The sequence below is a fragment of the Cydia strobilella genome, chromosome 21 (assembly GCF_947568885.1).
Source record: "Cydia strobilella chromosome 21, ilCydStro3.1, whole genome shotgun sequence".
NCBI lineage: Eukaryota > Metazoa > Arthropoda > Insecta > Lepidoptera > Tortricidae > Cydia > Cydia strobilella.
The window spans coordinates 5,740,247-5,765,710 of record NC_086061.1 but is presented as its reverse complement, the minus strand read 5'-3'; the positions used below and the strand labels follow the sequence as shown (position 1 = coordinate 5,765,710).

Sequence of the window (25,464 nt, the reverse complement as noted above, 5' to 3'; positions counted from 1 at the left end):
TAACCACTAATAAAGTAACTTATAGGCATCATAAGTTTAGCCCAAATCATCAAGAACGTTTGTAATATTGTTTTTATTACTTACTTGTTGTTTTTCTTATTTTTTCGCAACTGTATTAAAAAACGTCGTTCGATACACGTGCGGAAATGTCATTCTTCACTCGTCCCGAGTCTTGCTCTCTCTCTCGGTACTCGTGAAGTAATGACATACTTTCCGCACTAGCATCGAAATGTACTATTTTTTGTCGATCCAAAACGTCAAAACGTTAAATAAGATAAATCATAAATAATAAGGTAAGCTCGCATTTCCTCATAAATAACACAAACTGATTCGACAAAAACCAATCTTGAATCATCTCAATTTTTTTTTCGAAAATCAGTTAAGAAACTGTATTAGAGGAAAACAATAAAAAAATCTGTCAAGTGCGAGTCGGACTTACCCACCGAGGGTCCCGTACTTTTTAGTATTTGTTGTTATAGGGGCAACAGAAATACATCATCTGTGAAAATTTTAACTGTCTAGCTATCACGATTCATGAGATACAGCGTGACAGACAGACGAACAGACAGACGGACAGCGGAGTCTTAGTAATAGGGTCCCTTTTTTACCCTTTGGGTACGGAACCCTAAAAATTACCTCATGGGTACAGGTCCTGTTTTTACACTGTTTTTAGAGTTCCGTACCAAAAAGGTAAAAAGAATTTTATGGAACGACTTATATAAGTACTGATTGTAGGACTAATGCCGACTCTGCCCGTCTGTCTGTCACATCGCTTAATATCTCGAAGACTATTTTCCCTAGGTATTAAATTGAAAATTGGAATAGTTAGAATGAAAAAAATTGATATCGAACATGATAATGTGATGAAAATACATATTTTTTTATTTAAAAAAAAATCATTTCCGAACGTAGTTCGTAATTTAACCGCTTTTATTTGCGTGTATTTATAATTCTTGATATTACCTACTCTCGACGCTAAAAAACACATCCTTTCAAATACAAAAAAACGTTGAAATCGGTTCACATAATAAAGAATTATCTCTGAAAAATCAACATACATACATTACATTGGGTCATGCAAGTTAGTGAGAAGATTGCCGTCTGTTCTGGTCAAAAAAAAAATGTCGTGTTTATAGTTGCACGAAATAATTGAAGGTTTGTACGGAACCCTCCGTGGGCGAGTTAAATGAACTTGCACTTGACTGGTTTTTTGCCCTGTTATCTTAGCCTGTTTTTGTATTTAGTTCATCGAATTCTACGTATAGGTGTTCATTAATTATATAGGTAGGCCATACACAGTAATTAGGCTCCCATTTCTCCTTTGGACATAGCAAAAGTTAAAGGCCTATTAAATTAGTATTAAGCAGAGACGTATCTGCTTAATACTGTCTATACATTCTTATGTCTCGTATTTCTTGCGTTTCCTCAACTATACTGTATAATGTGAATGCTTTATTAAATTTGTGTGTAATTTGCTGACCGTTATTTGTTACAATTAAGGGGCCCACTGACTACCAGTCCGCCGGACGATATCGGCCTGTCAGTTGTTCGGAACTGTCAAGTTTTTGTTCTAACTGACAGTCCGATATCGTCCGGCGGACTGGTAGTCAGTGGGCCCCTTAAGTAAGTATGTTTATAAATATTTCGTTGAAATTCGCTTAGGTCCACCCAACATCGTGACGCTCACGGGTATTTGTGTACCCAGTTGGTTTATTGTAACAACCAGGGGCCGATTGCATAATAACAAGTAACTAATAATATTAGCGGAAGTCTCTTTCTAATCAAAGGAATTTGAAAGAGACTTACGCTAATATTATTAGCTACAAGTTATTATGCAATTGGCCCCTGAAAGATGTTTGAATGTTTTGAACCAACGTACAGGGACAACATTTAACAATTAGTAGTTTTATTTTAATGCTAGTTTAGTTTTAATTTGTTTGGATAATATGTAGTTTTAATGTTTTTTTATGTAATTTGTTATGTTAATTTCGAATAAATGAAGATGGGACAGTGGAAGACCTATTTTAAAAATGTTACAATCAGGGAAGATTAATTAAGAATATGTTTCTTAAGAACATTCATATCTGGGGGCACCCGTGCCCCCGCCAAGTCGAACAAAACAAAGACGCACGGCCGTACCATCCTTTTACTGCTTCCTGCCATACATCCTGCTACTGCTCGTATGTGTATTGCTTAAACTACACGTCATTAGGGCTAGCGCTATGTCCAATTAGTTAAATAGTTGACGAATTATCCTTATGTCGCTATGTAGCCGTGCGAATGCCAAGTCATTATATGTATTAAAAAAATAAAGGTATCTAATATTGTTACGGTTTTAACACCCCCTGGCACTGACTAAAATAACCGACTTGGTTTCACATTACATCTCAAAACTTTTTTGTAGTAGAAGAACTGCGTTGCGAGACTTACATCTTTTTACATGTAATGTTTTTGATGGGATTTATTATACTATTTCATATTTAAGAAAACGTATGCTCGGGAGGCTGGTTTGTGGTATTTTTGATTCATTTTTTTGTTTAACTTTCAGTGAGATGTGTCTAACTAAAGGCTGACAGACAGACGAACATAGAACATTGATTACAGAACCCAAAATAAACGAGCAGGATAATATTTGTTAATATGATTTGGGTAAACATATTCCATAGTTTCCATACCGGTATTACCGGTCCGACATTAATCTTAATAATTCAAAAACCTATTGATGTCATACATATTTATAAATAAAGAAACTCAAAGTATCTAATTTTAATTGCCCTATAATTCGTAAGACTGGGGCCTATATTTACAAAAGCTATGTTATTTTTGATTTATTTTGTCCCTACCTCCTATACCACTGGTTGCTCCAAAAGTCGGTAGATAGGCATTTAGGCAAAAAGTTAAATAAAACTTACATATAACAGCCATCAAGTACTGATTGAACCTCGATCCATTTTTCCAAGCAAAAAACCTCCGCACTATAAACATTGTTATTTTTTAATGTTTTTTATTTAATAACAAACCGCGGAGGCGCGCGCGGTTTGGCTGAATAACACAGACTATTAGAAGATACTTAATGCATTCGGCATTCGATGCGAATTTGTTTACGACTTATAAGAGCGAGTTTACACTAAGCGTCTTTTAGGGCCGATACGGGCGGACTGCAATCCGACTGCGACTTGTATGGGAACTGCACGACGACGTTGCAGTTGGCGTGCAGTCCGCGTGCAGTTGGCGTGCAGTTTCCATACAAATTGCAGTCGGGTTGCAGTCCGCCTGTATCGGCTCTTAGATAGCGTTTATAGTTTAGACATACAGCTGCCCTGGGAAATAGTTTAGGAAAGGAGACGACATCACGTGACCGCTTCTCGCGAAACGCGTCTGTTAGACGCAATCGGTCGAGGCCAGTCCAGACGGGATGACCAAATCGACCGGTTTGATCAAAAAATTAATTGGCGTCAATCTCCAATTTAATCACCAATTTTAGATTTATGGTGATATTTGAGCGCTCTAATTAAAAAAATGCCCCCAAACGCGAAAACTAGCGTCCCTATTTGGTATTTTTGCGTCCGCAACTCCATTTTATCGGTAATACTGGTCATAATCGGCGGTCAAATCAACGAGCCAAATTGGCGTTTGCGTCTGCACCACCTGATTTGATCAGACAATTTCATCAGATTGGCAAAAACTGTTCCCGTCTGGACTGGCCTTTAGAGTCACCCCACACCTATCGACGCTGAATCGGCAAAAACCACTGACGCTGATTTCATTGGCGACTCGTCTACGGGCCACTCAACATGAGGGATGGTTTTCCTCTTCAACGGTCCCATAATGTGGAAAAGCCACAAGCAGGCAACTGTCGCAATCCCGTCAACTAAATCAGAACTTTTGTAGCCTTAACTGAAACTGCAAGAGAAGCGTTATATGGCTAAAAGAACTCCTGGAAGAATTATTAGCCGGATTCATTGAAAAACCAACCATTTATGTGGATAATGAATCTACAATCAAGCTTTCCGAGAATCCGCCTTACGAGTTCCACAAGAGAAGGAAATATAGGTAACACTTATTTATTTAAGAGTGCATACAGAACGGTGACTTCGCTCTGAAGCAAGTTTCCTCAGATCTTCAATTAGCGGACATGTTCACCAAGCTGTTGTTTGGACCAAGACTGACTGTTAAATGCTGAGTCAAAGAATTGGACTTCATTCAAGACTTGTCCAAATTCTGAAAAGTATTGTGGATGGGAAGATATATATACATACTAGACGGGCCCGCGGCTCCGCTCACGTAAGTGAAATAAAGGGTTTGTCTTGTGTTTACTTAAATACCGACCTTACTACGTAATCTATCCCTTCAGCATTCAACCCTGCCAGGGTTCATAGCTGTGATAGGGACTTATTTGTAACCGTTATTTAGATAACTTTTAGTTCGCAATTTTTTCAATAAATGATGTGATTTGATACAAGGCAAGATTGTATTTTTTCATCCATGTATTTATTAAAAAAATTTAGAAAAAATATATTTTATATTATACGCCCAGTGCAAAAAACGTTAATTAGATTAATTGCGACCACAGCCCATAAACATGCTAATGTGTTAAGCAAGGAAGGTGAATGGAAAACTAATAAACAAGATGGAAAATGGGTGGAAATACAAAATAAACGATTAAGGAACCGATTTATTTCAAAAGTTGGTACAGCGGTAACTGGAAGCCAGTCGCGGTTTCGGGCCGCGGTGTGCAGTACAGAGTTATTCATAACTAATGTGCATAAGGAAACTCAAGAACAGGATATTGTTGACTATATTTTTAAGATGACTCAGGTACGGGTAGCGCTTGAGAAAGTCATAATGAGAAGAGAAAAGAGACATAACGCCTTCAAATGCAGTGTGCCTTACAGCAAATTAAGTTTATTTTTAAATGATAATATGTGGCCGGACGGAATCTCGTTTAGGCGTTTCGTCAATCTGGGACAACGGAGTGCGGCGGGCGTAAGGCAATCTCTTAATGAATAAGTTAGTTTCTTTTAATTGCAAGTCAGTGAAGCGTTCGGTGGAGAGTATCAGGGAGTTATGTAAGACGTCAGATATTATTGCACTTCAAGAGACATGGTTGTGGCCTCATGACCTGTGCTTTCTGGCAGATATTGACAAAGAATTTGGCTACACAGGCACGTCGGCGATTGATACTGCGGTTGATCTGTTTCGAGGCAGGCCGTACGGTGGGGTCGCACTGTTATGGAAGAAAAGTGTTTTTAACATAGTGAGCGTGGTTAATTGTGATAACACTAGATTATGCGCAATTAAAATAAAAACTGAGAATAGACAATTTATTGTGTTTAGTGTGTACATGCCAACGAATTCTATTGATAATTTATCATTGTTCACGGAATGTCTCGGTCAGATTAGTGCTATAGTGGAGGAACAGGAAGTGGCGGAAGTTTTTATTTTGGGAGATTTTAATGCCCATCCCGGTGAGCTATTCGGTGAAGAGTTGAGTAATTTTTGCAAGGACCAGGAATGGATTTGGGTAGATGGGCAGTTCTTGGGAGTCGACTCTGACTCTTTCACCTATATTAGCGAAGCCCACGGATGTCGTAGGTGGCTTGACCACTGCTTAGCAACACAGGCAGCATACAGGTCAGTGCAGAATGTAAAAATTGAGCATAATGTATTGTGGTCGGATCACTTTCCCCTTAGTATTGAATGCGACCTTACCAGACTTCAACCAAAATTAGTTTTAAGTAATGATAGTAATAATAATAACATGTTTAAAATCAGATGGGGCGAGAGAAAGGCGCACCAAATAGAGAGTTATTATAATTATTGTAACGAAAAACTTAAATACATTGATTTTCCAGAAAAACTGATAACATGTAACAGTTTATCATGTGATAATGTAGAACATAGGCGCATTTTGAGTGATATGTACTGTGAGATCATTAGCATTTTGTGTATGGCGGCTGTTAACAGCTATGAATCGAAACCTGTTAAGAAAAAGAAGTACATTACAGGGTGGAATAGGTATGTAAGCGGTGCGCATAAAAGTGCGAGGCAAGCGTTTCAGCATTGGGTTCTTGTGGGTAAACCTTTGTCTGGCTATGCCCACAAGGAAATGTGTGACACTAGAAAATATTTTAAATCTAGATTGAAGTGGTGTCAAGACAATGAAGATCAAATAAAAATGGACATCATTGCTTTACATCACTCCAATGGTAAATTCCGTGACTTTTGGAAGCACACAAAGAGATGCAACCCCAAACCTAGTCTTCCTGTAAGTGTAAACGGTGAAAGTGATCCCCAAAAGATTGCCAATTTGTTCAGTAAGCATTTCAGGGTAGACTCTCCCTTGTCAAGTGTAAATAACGAGCAGTTCGATGTGGAGCCCCGTCTTTCTACTGGCCACACTCTTACATTTAGCGTAAAAGACGTAGCTCGGGTGATTAAGTCGATGAAGAGAGGTAAATCACCGGGGCATGATGGGCTAAGCATCGAACACTTGCAACATGCGGGGCAACGTGGGGGCAACATCTACCTCGGGTACTCTGTATGTTTTTTAAACTTTGTATTGTGCATACGTTTCTGCCATCGCAATTAACGCAAACACTTGTCGTACCCATTATCAAAAGCAAGACAGGTGATGCATCCGATCTAAGCAATTACAGGCCGATCTCTCTTGCAACGGTTGTGGGTAAAGTGCTCGACAGTTTGCTTAACAGACACGTAGAGGAACAAGTCGATTTGCATGATGCGCAATTTGTTTTTCGCAAGGGCTTATCAACAGAGAGTGCTATTATGTGCCTCAAGCAAACTGTCGGCTACTATACTGACAGAAACACTCCGGTTTATGCGTGCTTCCTCGACCTGTCCAAAGCATTTGACTTAGTTTCATACAATCTGTTATGGAAAAAGTTAGGAGCAATGGGCGTGTCGAGTCAGCTCGTGCAGTTGTTGAAGTTTTGGTACGGAAGTCAGACGAACTGTGTACGATGGGCCGATCAACTGTCGGAGCCGTATAAACTGGAGTGTGGGGTACGACAGGGCGGGTTAACGTCTCCCTTGCTTTTTAATGTATATGTTAACGCTCTGATTGGTGAGCTAAGCGGCGCTCATGTCGGTTGCTCTATTGATGGAGTGTTCATGAACAATATAAGTTACGCAGACGATATGGTGCTGCTGGCGCCATCGATCAGTGCGTTTAGAAAACTAATTGGGATATGTGAGAGGTATGCCAAAGCTCATGGGCTGAAGTATAACCCCTCCAAGAGCGAGCTAATGATTTTTAAAGCGGGCAGAAAATTTTCTGATGAAATTCCTACTGTAAGGCTAGATGGTAAAGACATGAAAAGAGTGTATCATTTTAAGTATCTCGGTCACATTGCCACCGATGACCTAAGAGATGACATGGACATTGAGAGAGAAAGGAGAGCGTTGGCGGTTCGTGGGAACATGCTTGCACGCAGGTTCGCTCGCTGTACAGACAAGGTTAAAATAACGCTTTTTAAAGCCTATAGTCAGACTTTTTTCACGAGCAGCCTGTGGGTTAGGTACACCCAGCGATCCGCAAACGCTCTCCGAGTTCAGTATAATAATGCTTTCAGAATGCTGATGGGGCTGTCAAGGTTCTGCAGCGCCTCGACGATGTTTGCAGAGGCGCGCACAGACGGTTTCCATGCTATCTTGCGTAAGCGCTCAGCCTCCTTAATGGAAAGAGCAAGAAGCAGTCCCAACAGCTTTCTGAAAGTATTATCCGACAGGTACGACTGTCGAATATGGAGGCACCTGGTGGTCTTAACTGGGCGACCTGTATGTTGACCTGTATGGTGTTTAGTTCTTTTTAGTTGTAGAATAACTTATTTAATTACTGACACTAGTATTAGGTACTTAGCTTAAGACAAACTAACAAAATCTATGGATTGTTATGATCTGCAATAAATTATTATTTAATTTAATTTAATTTAATAAACGGCCTATTCATACAAACGTACCTACGCGTAGGTAGTCCCCATATTCCTTTCTGGATATTTACAGGATAAGCACTAAGACCGGCCAAATGCGACTCGGACTCGTGCACGAAGGGTTCCGTACCATTACGCAAATACGGCAAAAAATCACGTTTGTTGTATGGGAGCACCACTTAAATATTTATTTTATTCTATTTTTAGTATTTGTTGTTATAGCGGCAACAAAAATGCATCATCTGTGAAAATTACAACTGTCTAGCTATCACGGTTCATGAGATACAACCTGATGGTGACAGACGGACAGACAGACGGACGGACGGGCAGCGGAGTCTTAGTAATAGGGTCCCGTTTTTACCCTTTGGTTACGTAACCTTAATAACTGAAATAGTAACAGTTAAAGCATACCTAGTCATAAGTTCCCGAATTGATGATATCTCTAGTCATTGAAGTGTAATTATTAAATACATATACACCAACACTACCAACCCTTATTACGGGCACCATCCCTTCGCATCATTCCTTGAACTGATAGGCTACATGTTATCAGCTTTGTATTTTTGGCCATGGAATCTAACTTTCGGCATTTTTCGCCATCCACCCGCCGCATGCATAACAATGTTTGCCAAAGCCGTGAAAGCCACTGAATAATAAAACTCAGAAATTTAAAACAATAAAATACAAATGACTTACACTTTCATACATCACCACTATGACATAAGTCATGGCATAAGCCACTCGTATGGGCGTAGACTAAGGTTGACAGCACTTTTGCCGTGAGTTGCCGAAAATGGCCGATCGTCGTAAAATGAAGATTGTTATGAAAATTTATTTTACTTATTGTAAATTAAATACGCAGCGAAAGCAATAGTTTTTATGCTCTAGTTCTTTTTTTATATTTAGATAATAGATTTGAACACTTTTTTCTTATCATACGTGCGTCGTATTCAAGGAACGTGTCAAAAACTTTAGAAATTTGTAAGGCGCCATCTCGCTTTTTCAATTTTTTTTATTTAGATAGGTTTTTCAATTTTATATATGTGGTATTTTCTATAAAAAGGGACCTTATTGTCGATGGCGCTTACGCCATTATTAACGATGCTCCGATATAAATACAATGCCGCGCGACGCTGTGCGGCGTAAGCGCCATCGACAATAAGGCCCCTTTTCATAGAAAATGCCCCATATATAGATATACATATATAGGCCCCTTTAACCTACTTCTTTGCTTTGCTGATTCTTGGTACAAGTGTAAAAATATGTATGTGGGTGAGTACAACTTACTCAAAAATATGTCCCAATTCGCTGACATAAGAGCTATGGGACATATTTTTGAGTATGATGAGTGCACCCACATTTTTACACTTGTTGTTTATTTACTTACTTACATATGTTTTTTGTCACTTGACTTGATAATATTAAATGAAGTGTATTGTTATGAAACTTATGAATCAACCAAGCTTTTAATTTACGTAGGTATACCTAGTAATTCTATTTCCATAACCACGAAGTAGTTTCTTTAAAAATAGTGAAAGAATAGTACCTACAGTGTGCAACGAGGGGGATGTTAGGCTCGAATTAATTAGAGACGCGAATTTGCAATATTCTTACCCCGGAGTTATATCTCGTTATCGTTGTCTGAGTACCCATAACATAAGCCTCCTTGGGCTTACCGTGGGAATTAGTCAATCAGTGTAAGAATGTCCTATAAAATTTATTTATTTATATCTCCCTAGGGAGTTATAGCTTTTTTTACAATCCATAACTCCTGAGGGAACAATATGGGCCTTTGTCCTTCAGTACCTACATCTGCATGAAATAACATTTTTTTCGAGCAAGTGGGATGAAAACTTCATAATCAATCAGACTCGCACTTATCCGGTATTTTTTACCCGCCTACGGTAAAGCCAAAGGTGGATTATAATTTTATTTTTTGAGTTTCCTAAAAATAGTAAAAATGCATGACTTTAACTTATATCTATCTTTGCTTTAACGCACTGATTTCAAAGAATAAAGCTAACCTTTCTCAGGTAATGGAAAACTAATTATTTGCTATATGGCACCGTGCGAAGTACATGGTGGGGGTAAGTAAAGCGATCGCAGCGCATGCGGTGGTAAAAATAGGCTAACTACTAACTAACGGAAGTTAGCGTCTTTAACATTTTCAATTTTCATACAAGTTATATGGCTCGAAATTGAACTTTAATTTACGATTACTCCTAAGATGAATCTGTATGAAATGCTTAATATAACTAACGTATTTAATTTGATTATTTGCGTATTTGCGTCTCACATTTTACTTAATGAGTGAGTGAGACGCAATGACATTAGACTACGAAATTGGACAGGTGTACCATCTTAAGTAATGTATAAATACATACAGTAATACGTGATACCCCGCTTTACGCGACGGATACGTTCCGCAAAAAATTAATATAGAGAGGAAATGGCCCCTCGACCATTTGACCGAACGAGATGCTCTTATGAAACTTTCAGTAGGAGTAGCAGAGAAAGCGCTATTATTGTTGATGTTATTGTCCTTGTCAGTCTCACTTTTCCTATCTGCCTACTTCTAAAAAGTCCTATCTGACTTTTTTTGTTGCCCAAAACTTTATGGTGGGTAACAATGAACCCGACCAAATTACGTAGGGTGTTTTTGGCATTTTGTCAAGAATGTTAAAACGTGTTTTTAATTTTGTCGAATTTTGAATGTTCTGTCCCTCAGGGGCGCACGCGTATAGCACATTAAGGTCGATGCGTTCATTGAAATTAGCGTACTTCGGGGTTCACAGGGAATCCCCTACTGTTCATTTTTTTTAAACCGAATGGCGAAATCGGGGATTCCCGCAACCAAAGACAAGTAAATGACTGTTTTTTTAGTATACTTTGACGAACCCACTTTGTAAGTAGAAAAAGGCGCGAAATTCAAATTTTGCTATGGGAGGTTAACTCTTCGCGCCTACATTTATTAAATTTGCCGCTTTTTTCTACTGACGGAAATGGCTTGTCAGACTTTTATAGACGTATTTGTTTGTTTTTTATTTACTGATATGACAGTATTACAGTAGTTTAGTTTTCGAACGTACACTACACATCCGAATTTTTATTTAATTTGACATTGACAGTGACAGTTTGACACGTTTTTGTGTGACGTGTGTATTGTAAACATTGAAATAATACTAAAACTTGCGATAGAATTTCCTGCTAATATTCATTAATCGTGAAATCACAATGGACAAGCCGCTGTACGATAATTCTACTATGTTAAAAGCAGTAATACTTATAGGGGGACCGCAGAAAGGTAAAAATGTTTTATCACTTTATCGCCGACAATGATAAGGATGAAAGGTTGTATATTTAACAGTTATTAAAATTATAGTCGTATAGCTTTTACAAAGCAAATCAATCAGCAGTTGAGTCGTATAATACTGAAAATTTATGTTTTAAAATCTTGAAATGTTTTTATGGTGAAACCTTAATTTTACACTATTGAAGAAAGAAAGAGAAAGAAAAAGCATTTATTAGCACAACATGTTACATAAAACTAAGACTAAAAATAATTACACATTAAGTTGCGCTAAATGGTCCTTACTCAGCTTGGTGTCACGGTATGAGCCACATGGCACACTCCGTGATGCTGATTTTGTGTAAGGCCCAGTAGATGGACAAGGTGGCAATCAGTAAATGGGTTATCCCTGAGTGGACACAATGTAAAAAATAAATAAGTAAGGGAGAGCTTAAATACAAATAACAATCAAATACACAATAACACTTACTTAAACTTTAAACAACCTTAGGTATTCTGAAATATAGACCTTTTTTTAAACTTATTTACATTGCTAAACACAAATGCAAAAAAAATTGTTTTTATTAAAGATGAGGCAAAACTTGTTCAATTCATCATAAAAATGAAGTGGGCAATCCACCATTACTAAACCCAAAGGTATAACTTGTCTTCTCAATTTCCCGTCCACTGGCGGACATATGCCTTGTTCATGGATTTCCACGTAGCAGCAATAGCAATAGCGTAGTAGCAATTCTTAACCTAAGTTTATAATTTCAGGTACCCGCTTCCGGCCGCTGTCTCTAGATACTCCGAAGCCCCTATTTCCTATAGCCGGCATACCATTGATTCAACACCACATCGCTGCCTGTGTCAAGCTCCCTCAAGTCCGGGAGATCCTCATCATTGGCTCTTACACTGCTGCAAACATGGCTCAGTTTGTGGGGGACATGCATAGAGAGTATTCGGTTGCTATCAGGTTAGTTAATCCAAAAAAAAGGCTTCATCTAGTGACTAGATTCTAATGTATATAAGACATGTTGGTTACACGTGGTTGACTTTGCTAGTTTTTACCAAAATTTCTGAAAAGTAACATAGACAAATATAATACAATATACGTAAAAACTGGCCAAGACAAATCCTTTGTAATTTCAGGATTTTCTACACACAAATATAGATCTCAATTCTTTTGTTGGCGAGTCAACAATGACATATATTCTTAATATTGAACTTGGCTCTCATTTATGTTTTTGTTGAGATAATATTTACTTAATTACGATTTAAGGGACGATAGTCTGTCCTTTTAGGTAACTTGCAATTAACTTAATTAATTAAGCATTACCCATTAATTAAACAATAAACATAATTCATGCATTCATTCATTTTGTCATTTTTAGGGTAAACCCTCGGTAGGCGAGTCCGACTCGCACCTGGCCGGTTTTTTTCTTTTCAGAAATATGCTCTGAAGATAAAATAAATAAATATTAGGAGACATCTGTGTTCAACCTAGCCCCAAACTAAGCAAAGCTTGGACTATGGGTGCTAGGCATGATCTGGAGATGGATTAATATTACTTGTATACTTATATACAAAAAAATTACAGCTTTACTGTATTTTTTCTTCTAGATACCTGCAAGAATTTACTCCCCTAGGCACTGGTGGAGGATTATACCATTTCCGTGACCAGATCCGAGCAGGGAACCCGGCAGCCTTCTTTCTTCTCAATGGAGATGTGTGTGCAGACTTCCCGCTTAAACAGCTCTGGGAGTTCCATATGGAGAGGCCTAACTCGCTGGTGAGTCAATAAGTATACTGAAAGTAGGTATATGGAACTTTCTATACTAAGAAAACCACCCATAATTTCCATTTATGTATTGGATACAAAGCAACCCTTTGACTCTGAAAACTGGGACACAAGAGAAAAAGTGTTTCCCATCGAGATTTAAACGGCCGAATATAAACGAGGGCGTTTAGTACAACGAGGCAGGCAATGTTACCGTTTTTTTTTCTAGGTTACAATCATGGGCACAGAAGCAACCCGCCAGCAGTCCATCCACTATGGCTGCATGGTACGCGAATCCAGTACAAAAGCAGTAACGCACTACGTGGAGAAGCCTGCCTCTTACGTTTCAGCACTTATCAATTGTGGCGTTTACGTTTGCGCGCCGAAGGTGTTTCAGACTATGGCGAAGGCTTTGGAAAGGAAAGAAGCAGACTACTACAGGTTGGTGCCTAAAGTTTTTAGAGTTCCGTACCTAAAATAATAGCAAAAAACAAAAAGTTTGAAACACTTGTACCGTACTACGATTTTTTCGAGATAAAGACCTCCTGCTACTTAAAAGTTGGTTAAAAATTTTGCCTATGTCAATTGCGTCATAAAAACGATGCGAAAATTATTTTGAGGTTGCATGTGCAATAAAGAGGATTTGTATTGTATTTTATTCTTACTAAGCATGCAACACCAATTAAATATTAGACATCTTTATTTTCTTTCTATCGTGACATTAATTTCAGTCTTTTTTTGGCAAAACCTTATAGTAATTGTATTGTTCCAGTGGCAACAATCAGAGCACCCCAAACCCTGGTTGTATGTCTTGGGAGCAGGACGTACTGGCGCCGCTGGCTGGCACCAACACGCTTTATGCCATGCAGGTAATAAGGATAGTAGGTAATTGTAATTACAATTTAGCCCATATAGGTACGTCCCAATGAAGGCACAGGCTTCTAATTGACGAAAGGGCAATCCCTTTACCATATGACTATAGCCCAATGGCTATAGTCATATGGCATATATACAAACATATTTGAATTTCTTCACTCATGTATGCGCTATGCAACCGTTGCCATTTTTAATACCAAATGAAATGCCCAAGTTACTTACTACTTAAAAAAATGTGTATGTATTTTCGATTTTTATAATTTCTAAGACAGGCATATGCTTAAACGCCCGTATCCTGCCACCATATAAGACTATAATAAAAACCGGCCAAACGCGAGTCGGACTCGCGCACGAAGGGTTCCGTACCATTACGCAAAAAACTGCAAAAAAATCACGTTTGTTGTATAAGAGCCCCACTTAAATTTTTATTTTATTCTGTTTTTAGTATTTGTTGTTATAGCGGCAAAAGAAATACATAATCTGTGAAAATTTCAACTGTCTAGCTATCACGGTTCATGAGATACAGCCTGGTGACGGACGGACAGACGGACGGACGGACGGAAAGCGGAGTCTTAGTAATAGGGTCCCGTTTTTACCCTTTGGGTACGGAACCCTAAAAATCAACTTCTCCGACTTTGACTTTGACCCTAGAATTTTAATCATGTATTTATGTTTACGTCCACTTCCATTTGACGTCACTAGCTGTCTATCTATATCTATAATTAAAAAAAAAATTTTTTTACATACTACATTAAACCATGAAGGCTATAGGAAAATGAAATGACTAGTGACTTTTGTGAAAAATAAGATTTTTTATCATAAAAATGCAGTTCTTAAAGAAATAATGAACTATCACTTACATATTTTGTTACCGCTATAACTTTTTTGCATAGTTTCTAACTTTAAGAACTTGATAACTCAAAATGTTTAAAGTGACTAGAAATGTTCTTTCGTATACCTTCACATATTTTTATAATATCTAGTAATTTTCTTAGTATCCTGAAGTACTTACATAGTTCACGTTTATTTTAATGCTAGCAGACAATGTTACTTCATTTACTAAGTATGGTCAATGTCTTAAAGATTTTTTTTCATTCCAGATAACAAACTGGTGGTCTCAAGTAAAAACTCCCGGCTCCGCCATATACGCCAACCGTCACTATCTAGAACTCCACAGAACACAGAGCGACACACACAACAACAACATACTGCCGGATGTGTTTGTGCATCCCACTGCGTGCGTTGATGACTCTGCTGTGGTAACACTTGAAACACTCACTTAGCTCTGAATAACAGTTTATCCTTCGCTACACTTTGAATTTAGACGTGCATTGCTCCTAGCTCTGAAATAGATGGTGCTGTACAAGTTACATTGTGCAACATGGGGCGTAAGTTAAATATTGCAAACGAGAGTATAGTTAAATCGCGACGGGTCGCCGGAGCGATTTATAGACTCGAGTTTGCAATATTATTACGCCCCGAGTTACACACAATGTTTTTCATCGCACTTGCGATACAAAAATGAAGTATAAAGACAAAAAACTGTTAATTATAATACTAGAAACTTCATAACTCCCTAGGTAAAACGCTTTTTCTATAGTTCCCGCTAAGTCTGCGTGCAATTCCACATTTACTGAGCGAGTGTGATGAAAAATTTATTTTTTATCAAGCAGCAACGTCTAAAAACGATGCTATAAAGCTTAGAAATAAATAAATGCATGTGGTCAAAATATTCGCTGTTCGAGGGTGAAGTCTCGAATTTATTAGTTTCAAATTGTTTGTACTTATCACAGATCGGACCAAATGTATCCATCGGAGCCGGATGTACCATAAAAGCGGGTGTTCGCATCAAGGAGTCCATTATTCTGAACAACGCGACCATCAGCGAACATTCGCTCGTCATGTACTCTGTGGGTAAGTTTTACTTATTCTCTTTTACTTTATACAAGATCCCATGTTGCTCACCACTGATCTACGTACTTGTACAATCTCCACCAGATAAATCTTTTTCAAGAGGGTAGAAATAAAAAGGTTGCGAACCATTGTTATTATTGAGACAGTATTTTTCTAACATACAATTTTGTTATCTTCTCTAATCGAATCATAAGTGCTCAAAACCGAATCAAAATTGAGAGAAATTCGAAATGATGTCCATCCAAATTATAAACCGGTCTTATACACATTACGGTCTTAGGAACCATCCTAAGCTCTCCTCACCCTTATGGTAAGCGACAATGTGGTACCTTTTACTTGAGAACGACACATATATTGTACCTATTACCTACAGTGGGTCAAAACGCGAGCGTGGGCGAGTGGTCCCGGATAGAAGGGACTCCTTCGGACCCGGACCCCAACAAGCCGTTTGCCAAAATGGAAAATCAGGCGCTTTTCAACGCGGACGGACGGCTGAACCCCTCCATCACTATCCTTGGTAAGAACTTGCTACCACGTGAATAGGTACACGGGTAGTACTAAAAGGTTTTAGAATGAGGTACTTAATTATCAATAATCATGAATGATTGGCTACTTAGTAATAAACGGGCATTCCAGAAATGTGTCGAGTACGTGACGCTATTTTTTTAACACTTCTGATAAAAATATGAAGCCGATATTTGGCATGATAACATTTTAGGTTAATAAGGTAGCTGCCATACGTGTCACGTCCTCGGCAATCGACAAAACATTCAATTTTGACAACCATATGTTTTGAGTTTGAGGCAGCAGAATGGGATTGGCCGGAGTATTTTACAGATGGCGCTAGCACTGGGTTTACCTGTCAGTCCTGCTAATAGTATCAAATTTTTGTTATTTTTAGGGTTCCGTACCTTAAAAGGAAAAAACGGAACCCCTTATAGGATCACTCGTGCGTCTGTCTGTCCGTCTGTCACAGCCTATTTTCTCGGAAAGTACTGGACCAATTAAGTTGAAATTTGTAAGTTTGTGACCCGAAGACGGACATGTAACGTAAACAAATGAATTTTAAACATAAATGAGAAAATTAAAAAATAAAAATTTTCAAACTATATTGTGTTATATATCAAATGAAAGAGCTCATTGTGAGAATTTCAAATATATTTTTTATATAATTTTAAAACAAATAGTTTAGAAATTATTTAAGAAAATAGACAAAAAAAATACAGTTGCCAACCCCATCGTCAAATGCCAATTTTTGACAACTGGAGTTACCTCATTCTTTTATTTAACTAAAGTAACAATTAATAGTATGATTAATAATTTCCTATATGTGCAGGTGCCAGCGTTGTGGTGCCAGCAGAGACGATCCTCCTGAACACAATAGTGCTGCCCCACAAGCATCTCACACGAAGTTTCAAGCACGAAATCATCCTGTAAACACACCGGCCCATCTGTTAGTACATTCCACAGATTATCCACTAAACACACAACCCCTTACAGATCTAAATGACGCTTACGCTTAAGACGACAGTGGACGACCGTAGCCCCCATTTTCTTCTCTGGAGACTCTGGATATTAACATTATTATAAATATTTTGACACAATTCGATTACCTATACCTACCACATCTATTTCCGCTCGTTTGTTTTTTTTTTCGATTTTTAGCAGCCTGAATGCATGTCCCAAAACGTAAAGTTGGCGGACTGAAAAATACGTAAAGCTGCATTCAGAGATACGGTGGGTGGTTATATTTTATTCTTTTCCTAGCCTTAATCCCATCATTTGGGGTCGGCTCTCCTAGTAATTCTTCGCCAGGACTGTCTGTCTCTGGTGGTTATATTTTGGAATATGTTAAATAATTTGAGCATAATTCACATATTAAATCTGAATTCAATACTTCCAAAGACACTTATCAGGGGAATTTTACTACATTGTTTACAAAATTGCTGGGCAAACTTATATGCGAACTGGCTAAGCACTGCAACAACAACAGGCTGAGATTGTGGATGGAATTAGCTCCATGCATGAATTTATTTTTATTTTTGGATTCATAATTTATATCGTTGGAACACACTTTTGTAAACCTTAACATTATTTTATTAAAAAATATTTAAAATGTTGAAAATTTTTAAGCGGTTGAAACGCTCATAATTTTTGGCGCGAATTCGACAGAGCGTGAAAACTGACGTTTGCTACTAATGACACTAATCTGTCGAACGCGTGACGTCACGTGGCGTTTCGAGCGTTTCGCTCACTAGCTTTTCGCGGGCAAATTTTTGTACTTTTTATTTATAATTTTAAGTAATTAAATGGTAATTTAAAAACGGAAATGCATTTGTAACATGATATAACGGTAACAAACATACGAATAAAACATATTTCGTTCAAATATAAACTTCATGCATGAGGCTAATTAGAAGTCACATTTTTCGCCTACACTTCTGATTGATATATTTGTATATTTCTCACTTGCCAACTGATTGGTAAATATAGTTCTTTATGTATTGTAGAAAGTCCTTTTAAAGGTATAATAAAATAAGACTATATGAACTTAAAGTACTGAAAGATATGAATTTACCTTAATTAGATAGTCGTCTATAAAAAACGTATTTATTTAAACTAAAACTATTTATTATTTGCACAAAAGTATGTCTGAACCCATTTAAAAGTTAAATTAAGAATATTTAAGTGTACTGTGTAATAGGTAAATATTAATATAATTCTTGTCGTAACTTATTTTCAACGTGTACATTCAGCTCCGAATTGTAGGTACGCCAAAGAATCGAACTTGTTTTATTTATAAATGAAATACCTATACTTATATGTATAATAGAATAGGGGCCGTCTGGATTTATAAATAAATGGACACCCGCATCACCAGATGGGTTGTAAGTGCGTTGCCGGCTTTTAAGATGGGAGTACGCTCTTTTCTTGAAGGTTCCACGGTTTAGCTGTGCGAGGCAGGAAAAGCTTAGTGTGGTATACATTTACCTCGAAAAATATGGCTAAGGGATAAAGAAACAGTCTTACCTACTTATATCTTTTATATCGATTTTATGATACTATACAAGGTGTAATACAAAATAGCGGGGATCCGTTTAAGGGCATATTCGGTATCGTGTTCAAAAATTCTACTTTTCCTAACACGAGAACACGAGACCGAATACGCCGTTAAACGGATCTCCACTATTTTTGTTACATCCTGTACGTAGGGTAAGTATGTACCTTATTTGATGTTGATGCAAATAATTGTACTGTAAATAAGTTATGTTATATTTTAATCCGTTAAATATATGAAATATGTGCAATACCTAACTAAACTTTTATTTAACCACCCGACAAAACATAGTAGCGCCATCTGGTGCGTTCTAATAACACCGTAACGTATTTTGAAACCCTTGCAATAGTTGCAATAAGACCGAACTTGGTTGTTCTGCTGCGTGCCGTTATTACTAAAAAAAGATATATAAGTTTAGTCAAAAATTTCATTTTTGATACAAGCTTTTATCGCTAACTACTCACCTAGACAATTCTAACAAACCCAATCACAATTAGGTTACGTTGTTTTACGAGAATCACAGAGTTCCTATATGGCCACCCCCTTTGTCCGTCGTCAGATCAGCTCGATGGTACCATATTGCATTGTCACCCACCGTCGTCAGAAAATTTCCAAAATTGCGAAAGTTCTACATCTTTTCAATCCCGAAAATAGTTTTTTTTTGCCTATTTCATACAAATGTCGAAACTAAGACACTGTAACTTGCATATACAGGTATCTGTGTTCACGATACACCATTCATTTACAATTACATGATTCATTCACAACTGGGATCGTGGGTCATTCACCCTATCTATTAATAGCTAACTTAGAATGCAAAAGGTACTATGTATTTATGAATCCGATAATTTCTCACGTTCCGTATCTTAATCGTTTCCTAGGATATACGAGTAATGTGACGGTCTCAGGTAACAGGTATTAGGTATCTAAATCGTATAAATTTAATAATATAGTAATTATTATATATGCGACCCGGTTATTATCAGCCATACGATTAAATAAATAAATAATATAGTAGGTAAATGGTGTACAGAATCAGATTTGTCCCGTATAAACGCAAATTTCTAAACTGGCCTTTTCAAGTATAATAAATTTTTCTGTGAAAGACAAAAGATGTTAAAATGATTTTCATTAATGATAATCATCAACTATACCAACCACAGACGAGACGATGACGCTTACGCGTAGATTCATTCTAAAGCGCGCAGTTTTTTATACAATAAACACAGCGTTAAACGCATGCGTAAGAGAAATGAAAAATGACACTGCACCTTACCGCTGCGTTTTCCGCGTAAAATAAGTGTCATTAGATTATCTAATGTAAAATGTCATTTCTCCTACATTCCGTTGATCGCATGCGTTCAGCGCTGCGTTTATCGCATAAAACAACCGCGCGCTTAAATCTGTAAACTATATATACTTATGTACAAACAAAGCAATTGTTTACTTTCTAGGGTTCCGTACCCAAAGGGTAAAACAGGACCTTTTTACTAAGACTCCGCTGTCCGTCTGTCTGTCTGTCACCACGCTGATGAACCGTGATAGCTAGACAGTTGAAATTTTCACAGATGATGTATTTCTGTTGCCGCTATAACAACAAATACTAAAAAAGTGCGGAACCCTCGGTGCGCGAATCCGACTCGCACTTGGCCGGTTTTTATTGTTAACATTACTTGTCAAAAGAGTAGTTTTTTTTTAGGTTTGTGTAATAATATGGTTATTAAATGTGGGCAACAAGAGAGTAAAGTTAATTTTCTACAATAAGAATCTTAAGGGCAAAAAAACTTTGGTCTACTGTGCGTGGCACATACAACTTTTCACCTGTGAGAATATATTAGAGGGTAAAAAATGTAAAATCGTAATATAATTACCTAAATTGTATTAAACTGATACTAGTGCCTTTTGCGTGAGAACGACTCACATGTAAACAACGTCAGAAAGGAACTAATCGTGTAATAACAGGGATATGACAGTTTGTCTGTTTAACAATATAATGTAAGCAAATCAGACATTGATTTAAGTAGGTAGGTACTTATTGGATAGTACAGTAAGTGACCTAACTTAAATATCTGGGGGTACGGTAGTGCCCCCGCCAAGACGAGCAAAGCGAAGCGCAAGGGCTCTACCTACCTTTTCACGAAGCGCTTCGTCGTTTTTTTGAACCCTCATAACTTGGGTCTGGATTACACCAGATAAACAAAATTCTAGGGATATGATGTCGAAAGGGGACTTTTTAAGCATAAAAATTTTCAATTGCATAGCTCTTATACTTTAGATTTTATTCATATCTAAAAAAAAAACCATTTCGTCACTCACTCACTCACTCACTCATCAAAACCTTTAGGGTTCTGAAGTCCTAGGAAGCTGAAATTCGGTATGTAAGATAGTCTTGTCGTTGTCAGCCACATATTTCGACTAAGGTGTAGAGTTTGTGAAGTTAGGGCCTGTAGAGTTACCTGTAGAAAGCTTGGCTCTACAAAAGATCTAATAACTTTTTGACAGTGCGAGCTTTATGGTTTCGTTTCGTCTTGGCAACATTTTACATGAAATGTTTTTGGTGGGTCGTAATTACCGTAAACTTATTACTTTGAATCGCGGGGAAACATTGAATTTCGTCATACTAACATTAAGAGGATACAATGCGGCCGCTTCTACATACAACATTGTCCTCATTTTCCTCTCTGAATATTGACTGAATATATTTGTGTAAAAATTAGGAGTGAAAAACAGATTTCCTTGCGTTGCATAACTGTGGTTGATATACAAAAAACAGTGTCAAAATATTTTTAATAATCTTAATATCCAGAGAGGAAAATGAGGACTACGTTGCTTGCAACTGCGTCGAGTTCTGTGTGTCCCCGGCTTCACATTCACGCACCTGCGTCTGCACAATATGCCTCCACTGTAGAAAGCCAATAGAGCCTTAATAATAATAATAATAATAATAAAATACTTTATTGTGCACTACAAAGAAAAATACATGTTACAAACAATGACAGGACATAAGTGAGTAGGTAACAACAGGCGGACTTATCGCTAAAAAGCGATCTCTTCCAGACAACCTTCAGATAGCGATTCAGTGGCTAGAAATAAGTTAATGGGCAGTGCAAAATAACAAAGGTGTAAAGTTTACAAATCAAATACCTAAGTATAAATAACAAACAATGAAAAATAAACTACATAAACTACATATATAATGAATATGTAATTAATCAAATCGGAACTCTTCATTAATATTTTCAGAGCTATTCCCAGGCAAAAGACAAGGAAACTAGTCTGAAGTTTTATCTTCATTCGTTCCTCAAATCCTCATAGTATTAGCACATCAAATGTAAATACAGTTTCTATAGGTAGTTTCAACTTTATGCATGATAATGATGATGATGTGTCCACTTAAATACTTAAATAAAATAAGTGAATGATAATAAAATTAAGTTAGATATTAAGTTATTGTTAATTTTTATGTGTTATCGTTTGTAAATATAGCTTTTAACTGCATGATGAATTTATGATGATGAAATGAAATGTATGACGATGATGATGACTAATTCGTAATTATATAATTAGACAAAATTAAGCATATTAACATGTATTTCTTATTTTTATGTTTTAATATACATTTGTGAAAGAGTCTGTGTATCTGGAAACCTTGCTCACTAGGGACGGTAAGCATGATAAAGACATTGAAAGGAGAGTGAATGCTGGAAATCGCGTGAATGAGGCACTTAACGCTTTTATGAGCAGCCAGAAGGTGTCGCAAAAAGCACGGTTGAGGGGTGCTGGTGCCTACACTTATGTATGGTAGCGAAAGTTGGGTATGGCGGATGAGGCATCAGAGCCAAGTGAATGCAGTGGAAATGAGAGCGTTGAGAAGTGTGTGTGGTGTGAGATTACAAGATAGAATTAGGAACAGTGTGATAAGGGAAAAGTGTAGACTGAACGAAGATGTAGTGACAAAAATTGAAAAAGGTATGTTGAGATCGTATTTGGACACGTGGAAAGAATGAGTGAAAGAAGGCTAACAAAGAGAGTGTATAAGGGAGAGGTAGAAACGGGAGTTGGAAGGGGCAGACCTCGGCGGACTTTCTCTGATCAGATCGGGGAAATCCTGAAGAAAGGCCAGGTCAAGAGCACCCTAAACCGACGAGCGTGTATGAGGAATGTTATGAAAGTGAAGGAAGGGAACAGGTATGCCAGGATCGTAGCAAGTGGAAATCCGTGGTCTCTGCGGACCCCTCCGGGAAATAGGCGTGATTATATTTATGTGTATGTATGTTAATATACATTTTTATTACCATTTTTTTTCCTAAACCCTGCCTCTATTTCCAAAAATAACCAATAAACCAAAACTAGTATAAATCCATGTAAAACTTTCATAGATTACATGAAAAATAGGGAAAAATATTTTTGTCCAGTTTCGATGTTCTACACGCATCACCGGTGTTTTAAATAAGGTATAATACTTTTAATATAAGTCTGCGCCGGTCCGTCACCGTCAACGCAAGCTCCTGATGACACTCCTCGGTACGGAGTGAAACATTTCGACTTAAAATACGTGAGTGACCCATTATTAATATATTAAATACGGTTTAACTCACCTATTTTTATAAAATTAAGATAGGTAAGTATGTAAAAGTCCAATCCACTATTTTAAACAGCCTTTTATAGCAGCCAGCTGTCGTTACCGCTGCTAATGCAATGTTATAGTATTTATCATTTAGCTTGGGTACGATGACAGGTGCCATCTTCATAGTTACAATCAAAGAGATTAGATATCTTTGATACAATTTAATAACCTTAAAACTAAAATATATATTGAAATTACGGCTGTCGCCTCACCCAAGCTGTCTGAAAAATACTATAGTGCTTAAAGCGTAAACCTAGGCACTCCACAACATGTCGCACGAGTGACTAAAAATACGTGAGATAAACCGTAAAATCTGTAGGTATACAGTCAAAGATTTGAATTTCCGACCCATTTTGTACTGACATTATGGTCGCGGTTTAAACATTTATACTTGTGGGTTTAATATTGCATGCATTACACAGTCGATCGCGACGATAAGTTATAAAACTTATAAATCTACTCTAACAAAAGGGCCGTAGAGAGCTCACTAAATTACGTCAAAGTATGTTAAGATCAAAAGAACATGGAAATGTATGGGTGCCATTGAAAACAATGAATGATAAATGCGACCACATGCGACCTTGTGTGACGATTAATAAATATTTAGACCGCATCATCACTTACCATCAGGTGGGATCGTGGTCAAACGCCTGCCTACTCATCATAAAAAAAAACTATTTACTTGTTTTTGCGCTTTTTCCGGATGACAGTAAAATACGTACGTATTCAGTAGCCGTACCGCGTTAGCGAGTGCGTAAACTCGGAGGGGGGAATTCGAATATTCGAATAATGCGATAGAGTTCACGCAGACGCTAACGTAAATATCAAGTGTCAACTCGTGGTAGCCGTAGGGCTCTATATTTAGGGACGAACGGACACAAACATTATGAGAAATACCGGTAATTAACGGTTTACGTAGGTTTACCAGTAATTTCTCAACAATTATTTACCGGTTTCCATTCCCTAGGTCAAATCAAATTCCTTTGTTTTTTAGATTAAGATATTTTCGAAATGTGAATGTCATTAAATTAAATACTTAACTTACCTAATAACATTTTCACAGATGAAATTTATTCAAACGAAATAGGTACTTTATCTTTATGTTGGCCGTAATTTGCAGTTTTTGAACGCATCATAGAGGATTTATGATAAAATTACTTTATGTTTCTGGAATAAATTATTTTTATCCATTAATTAACGCCAGCTTATTTACAAAGCATTAATTATTATTTGTGTTGCAAGAATGAAGTAGGTAATAAATACAGCCGCGTGTATTTAAGATACTAAATAGATAATAATTTACATATTTAATTAAATTGAATATACAATTTAGACAATGTTTTGCCAATGCGACTGGCGGGCAAAAGGAGGAACATTTTCTTGTACTTACGCTATATTTCCACAAAAAAACCTAATACATTAGTAGGTTAAGTAGGTTTACATCAGAATGTATCCTTAGCTTTAAGAGTCCGCAGCAACATTTCAGCAGAATTTCATCTTTCCGTACAAACGGAATTTCGTTTTCATTTTCAAACTACGTGTTGGATTGTAATGACACTTTGCATATACAATGACAAGTGAGGTATATCTATGCCTGTATTTTATATACCTCCAGCTTATAAAACAAACGAAATAGAGCATTTTTTGCTTTGTATGAAAAACTTAAATTCGCTGTATTTTTTTATTTAATTATGGTATCTGAAGCTATATAAACTAATTACAGATATAGATATACCTTATTCTATTGTACGAGTAAGTATACAAATTTTCAGAACAATTTTTAAACGAGAGCGTAACTACGTTTGTATGGAAACCCGAGCTTGCTGCGGACCCATAATTTTGGGATTTAGACAATTGCTTTATTCATTGGTAAAAGCCTCAAAAAGGTTCAAAGACTGGTATCCCTTAGTATTATATTTAGGCTGTTACTAATTATAACTATAACTAAATTAAATCAACTAGCTCTAT

The 25,464-nt window shown here is 37.1% G+C and overlaps 3 protein-coding genes across 4 annotated transcripts in view; 2 read left to right on the top strand and 1 right to left on the bottom strand.

Annotated features, from left to right (window-relative positions):
* The window catches only part of LOC134750919 (facilitated trehalose transporter Tret1-like), a 32,665-nt gene extending 29,597 nt beyond the window's left edge, over positions 1–3,068 (bottom strand). The window contains exon 1 of one of the 2 annotated variants that reach the window (XM_063686171.1): positions 2,913–3,068. In XM_063686171.1, the coding sequence (XP_063542241.1) occupies positions 2,913–2,985 (73 nt within the window). In that variant the 5' untranslated portion in view covers positions 2,986–3,068. Of the gene's footprint in view, positions 1–84; positions 204–2,912 lie in introns of those variants that run through there. The other variant, XM_063686172.1, reaches the window with a different exon arrangement.
* Positions 3,069–4,588: 1,520 nt separating this feature from the next.
* On the top strand, positions 4,589–7,074 carry LOC134750846 (uncharacterized). Its single transcript, XM_063686080.1, has one exon. The coding sequence runs from the start codon at positions 5,003–5,005 to the stop codon at positions 6,590–6,592; it is 1,590 nt and encodes a 529-aa protein (XP_063542150.1). The 5' UTR covers positions 4,589–5,002; the 3' UTR covers positions 6,593–7,074.
* Positions 7,075–11,093: 4,019 nt separating this feature from the next.
* On the top strand, positions 11,094–19,120 carry LOC134750942 (mannose-1-phosphate guanyltransferase alpha-A). The gene is made up of 9 exons (XM_063686199.1): positions 11,094–11,256; positions 12,019–12,217; positions 12,865–13,033; positions 13,251–13,462; positions 13,794–13,890; positions 14,998–15,156; positions 15,691–15,811; positions 16,185–16,328; positions 17,148–19,120. The coding sequence occupies exons 1-9, from the start codon at positions 11,187–11,189 to the stop codon at positions 17,246–17,248; spliced, it is 1,272 nt and encodes a 423-aa protein (XP_063542269.1). The 5' UTR covers positions 11,094–11,186; the 3' UTR covers positions 17,249–19,120.
* The last annotated feature ends 6,344 nt before the right edge of the window (positions 19,121–25,464 follow it).

Coding starts and splice junctions, on each gene's coding strand:
- LOC134750846 (XM_063686080.1), top strand. CDS start 5,003: ATGAATAAGTTAGTTTCTTTTAATTGCAAGTCAGTGAAGCGTTCGGTG.
- LOC134750942 (XM_063686199.1), top strand. CDS start 11,187: ATGGACAAGCCGCTGTACGATAATTCTACTATGTTAAAAGCAGTAATA. Junction 11,257..12,018: donor TATAGGGGGACCGCAGAAAG/GTAAAAATGTTT, acceptor TTATAATTTCAG/GTACCCGCTTCCGGCCGCTG. Junction 15,812..16,184: donor GCTCGTCATGTACTCTGTGG/GTAAGTTTTACT, acceptor TATTACCTACAG/TGGGTCAAAACGCGAGCGTG.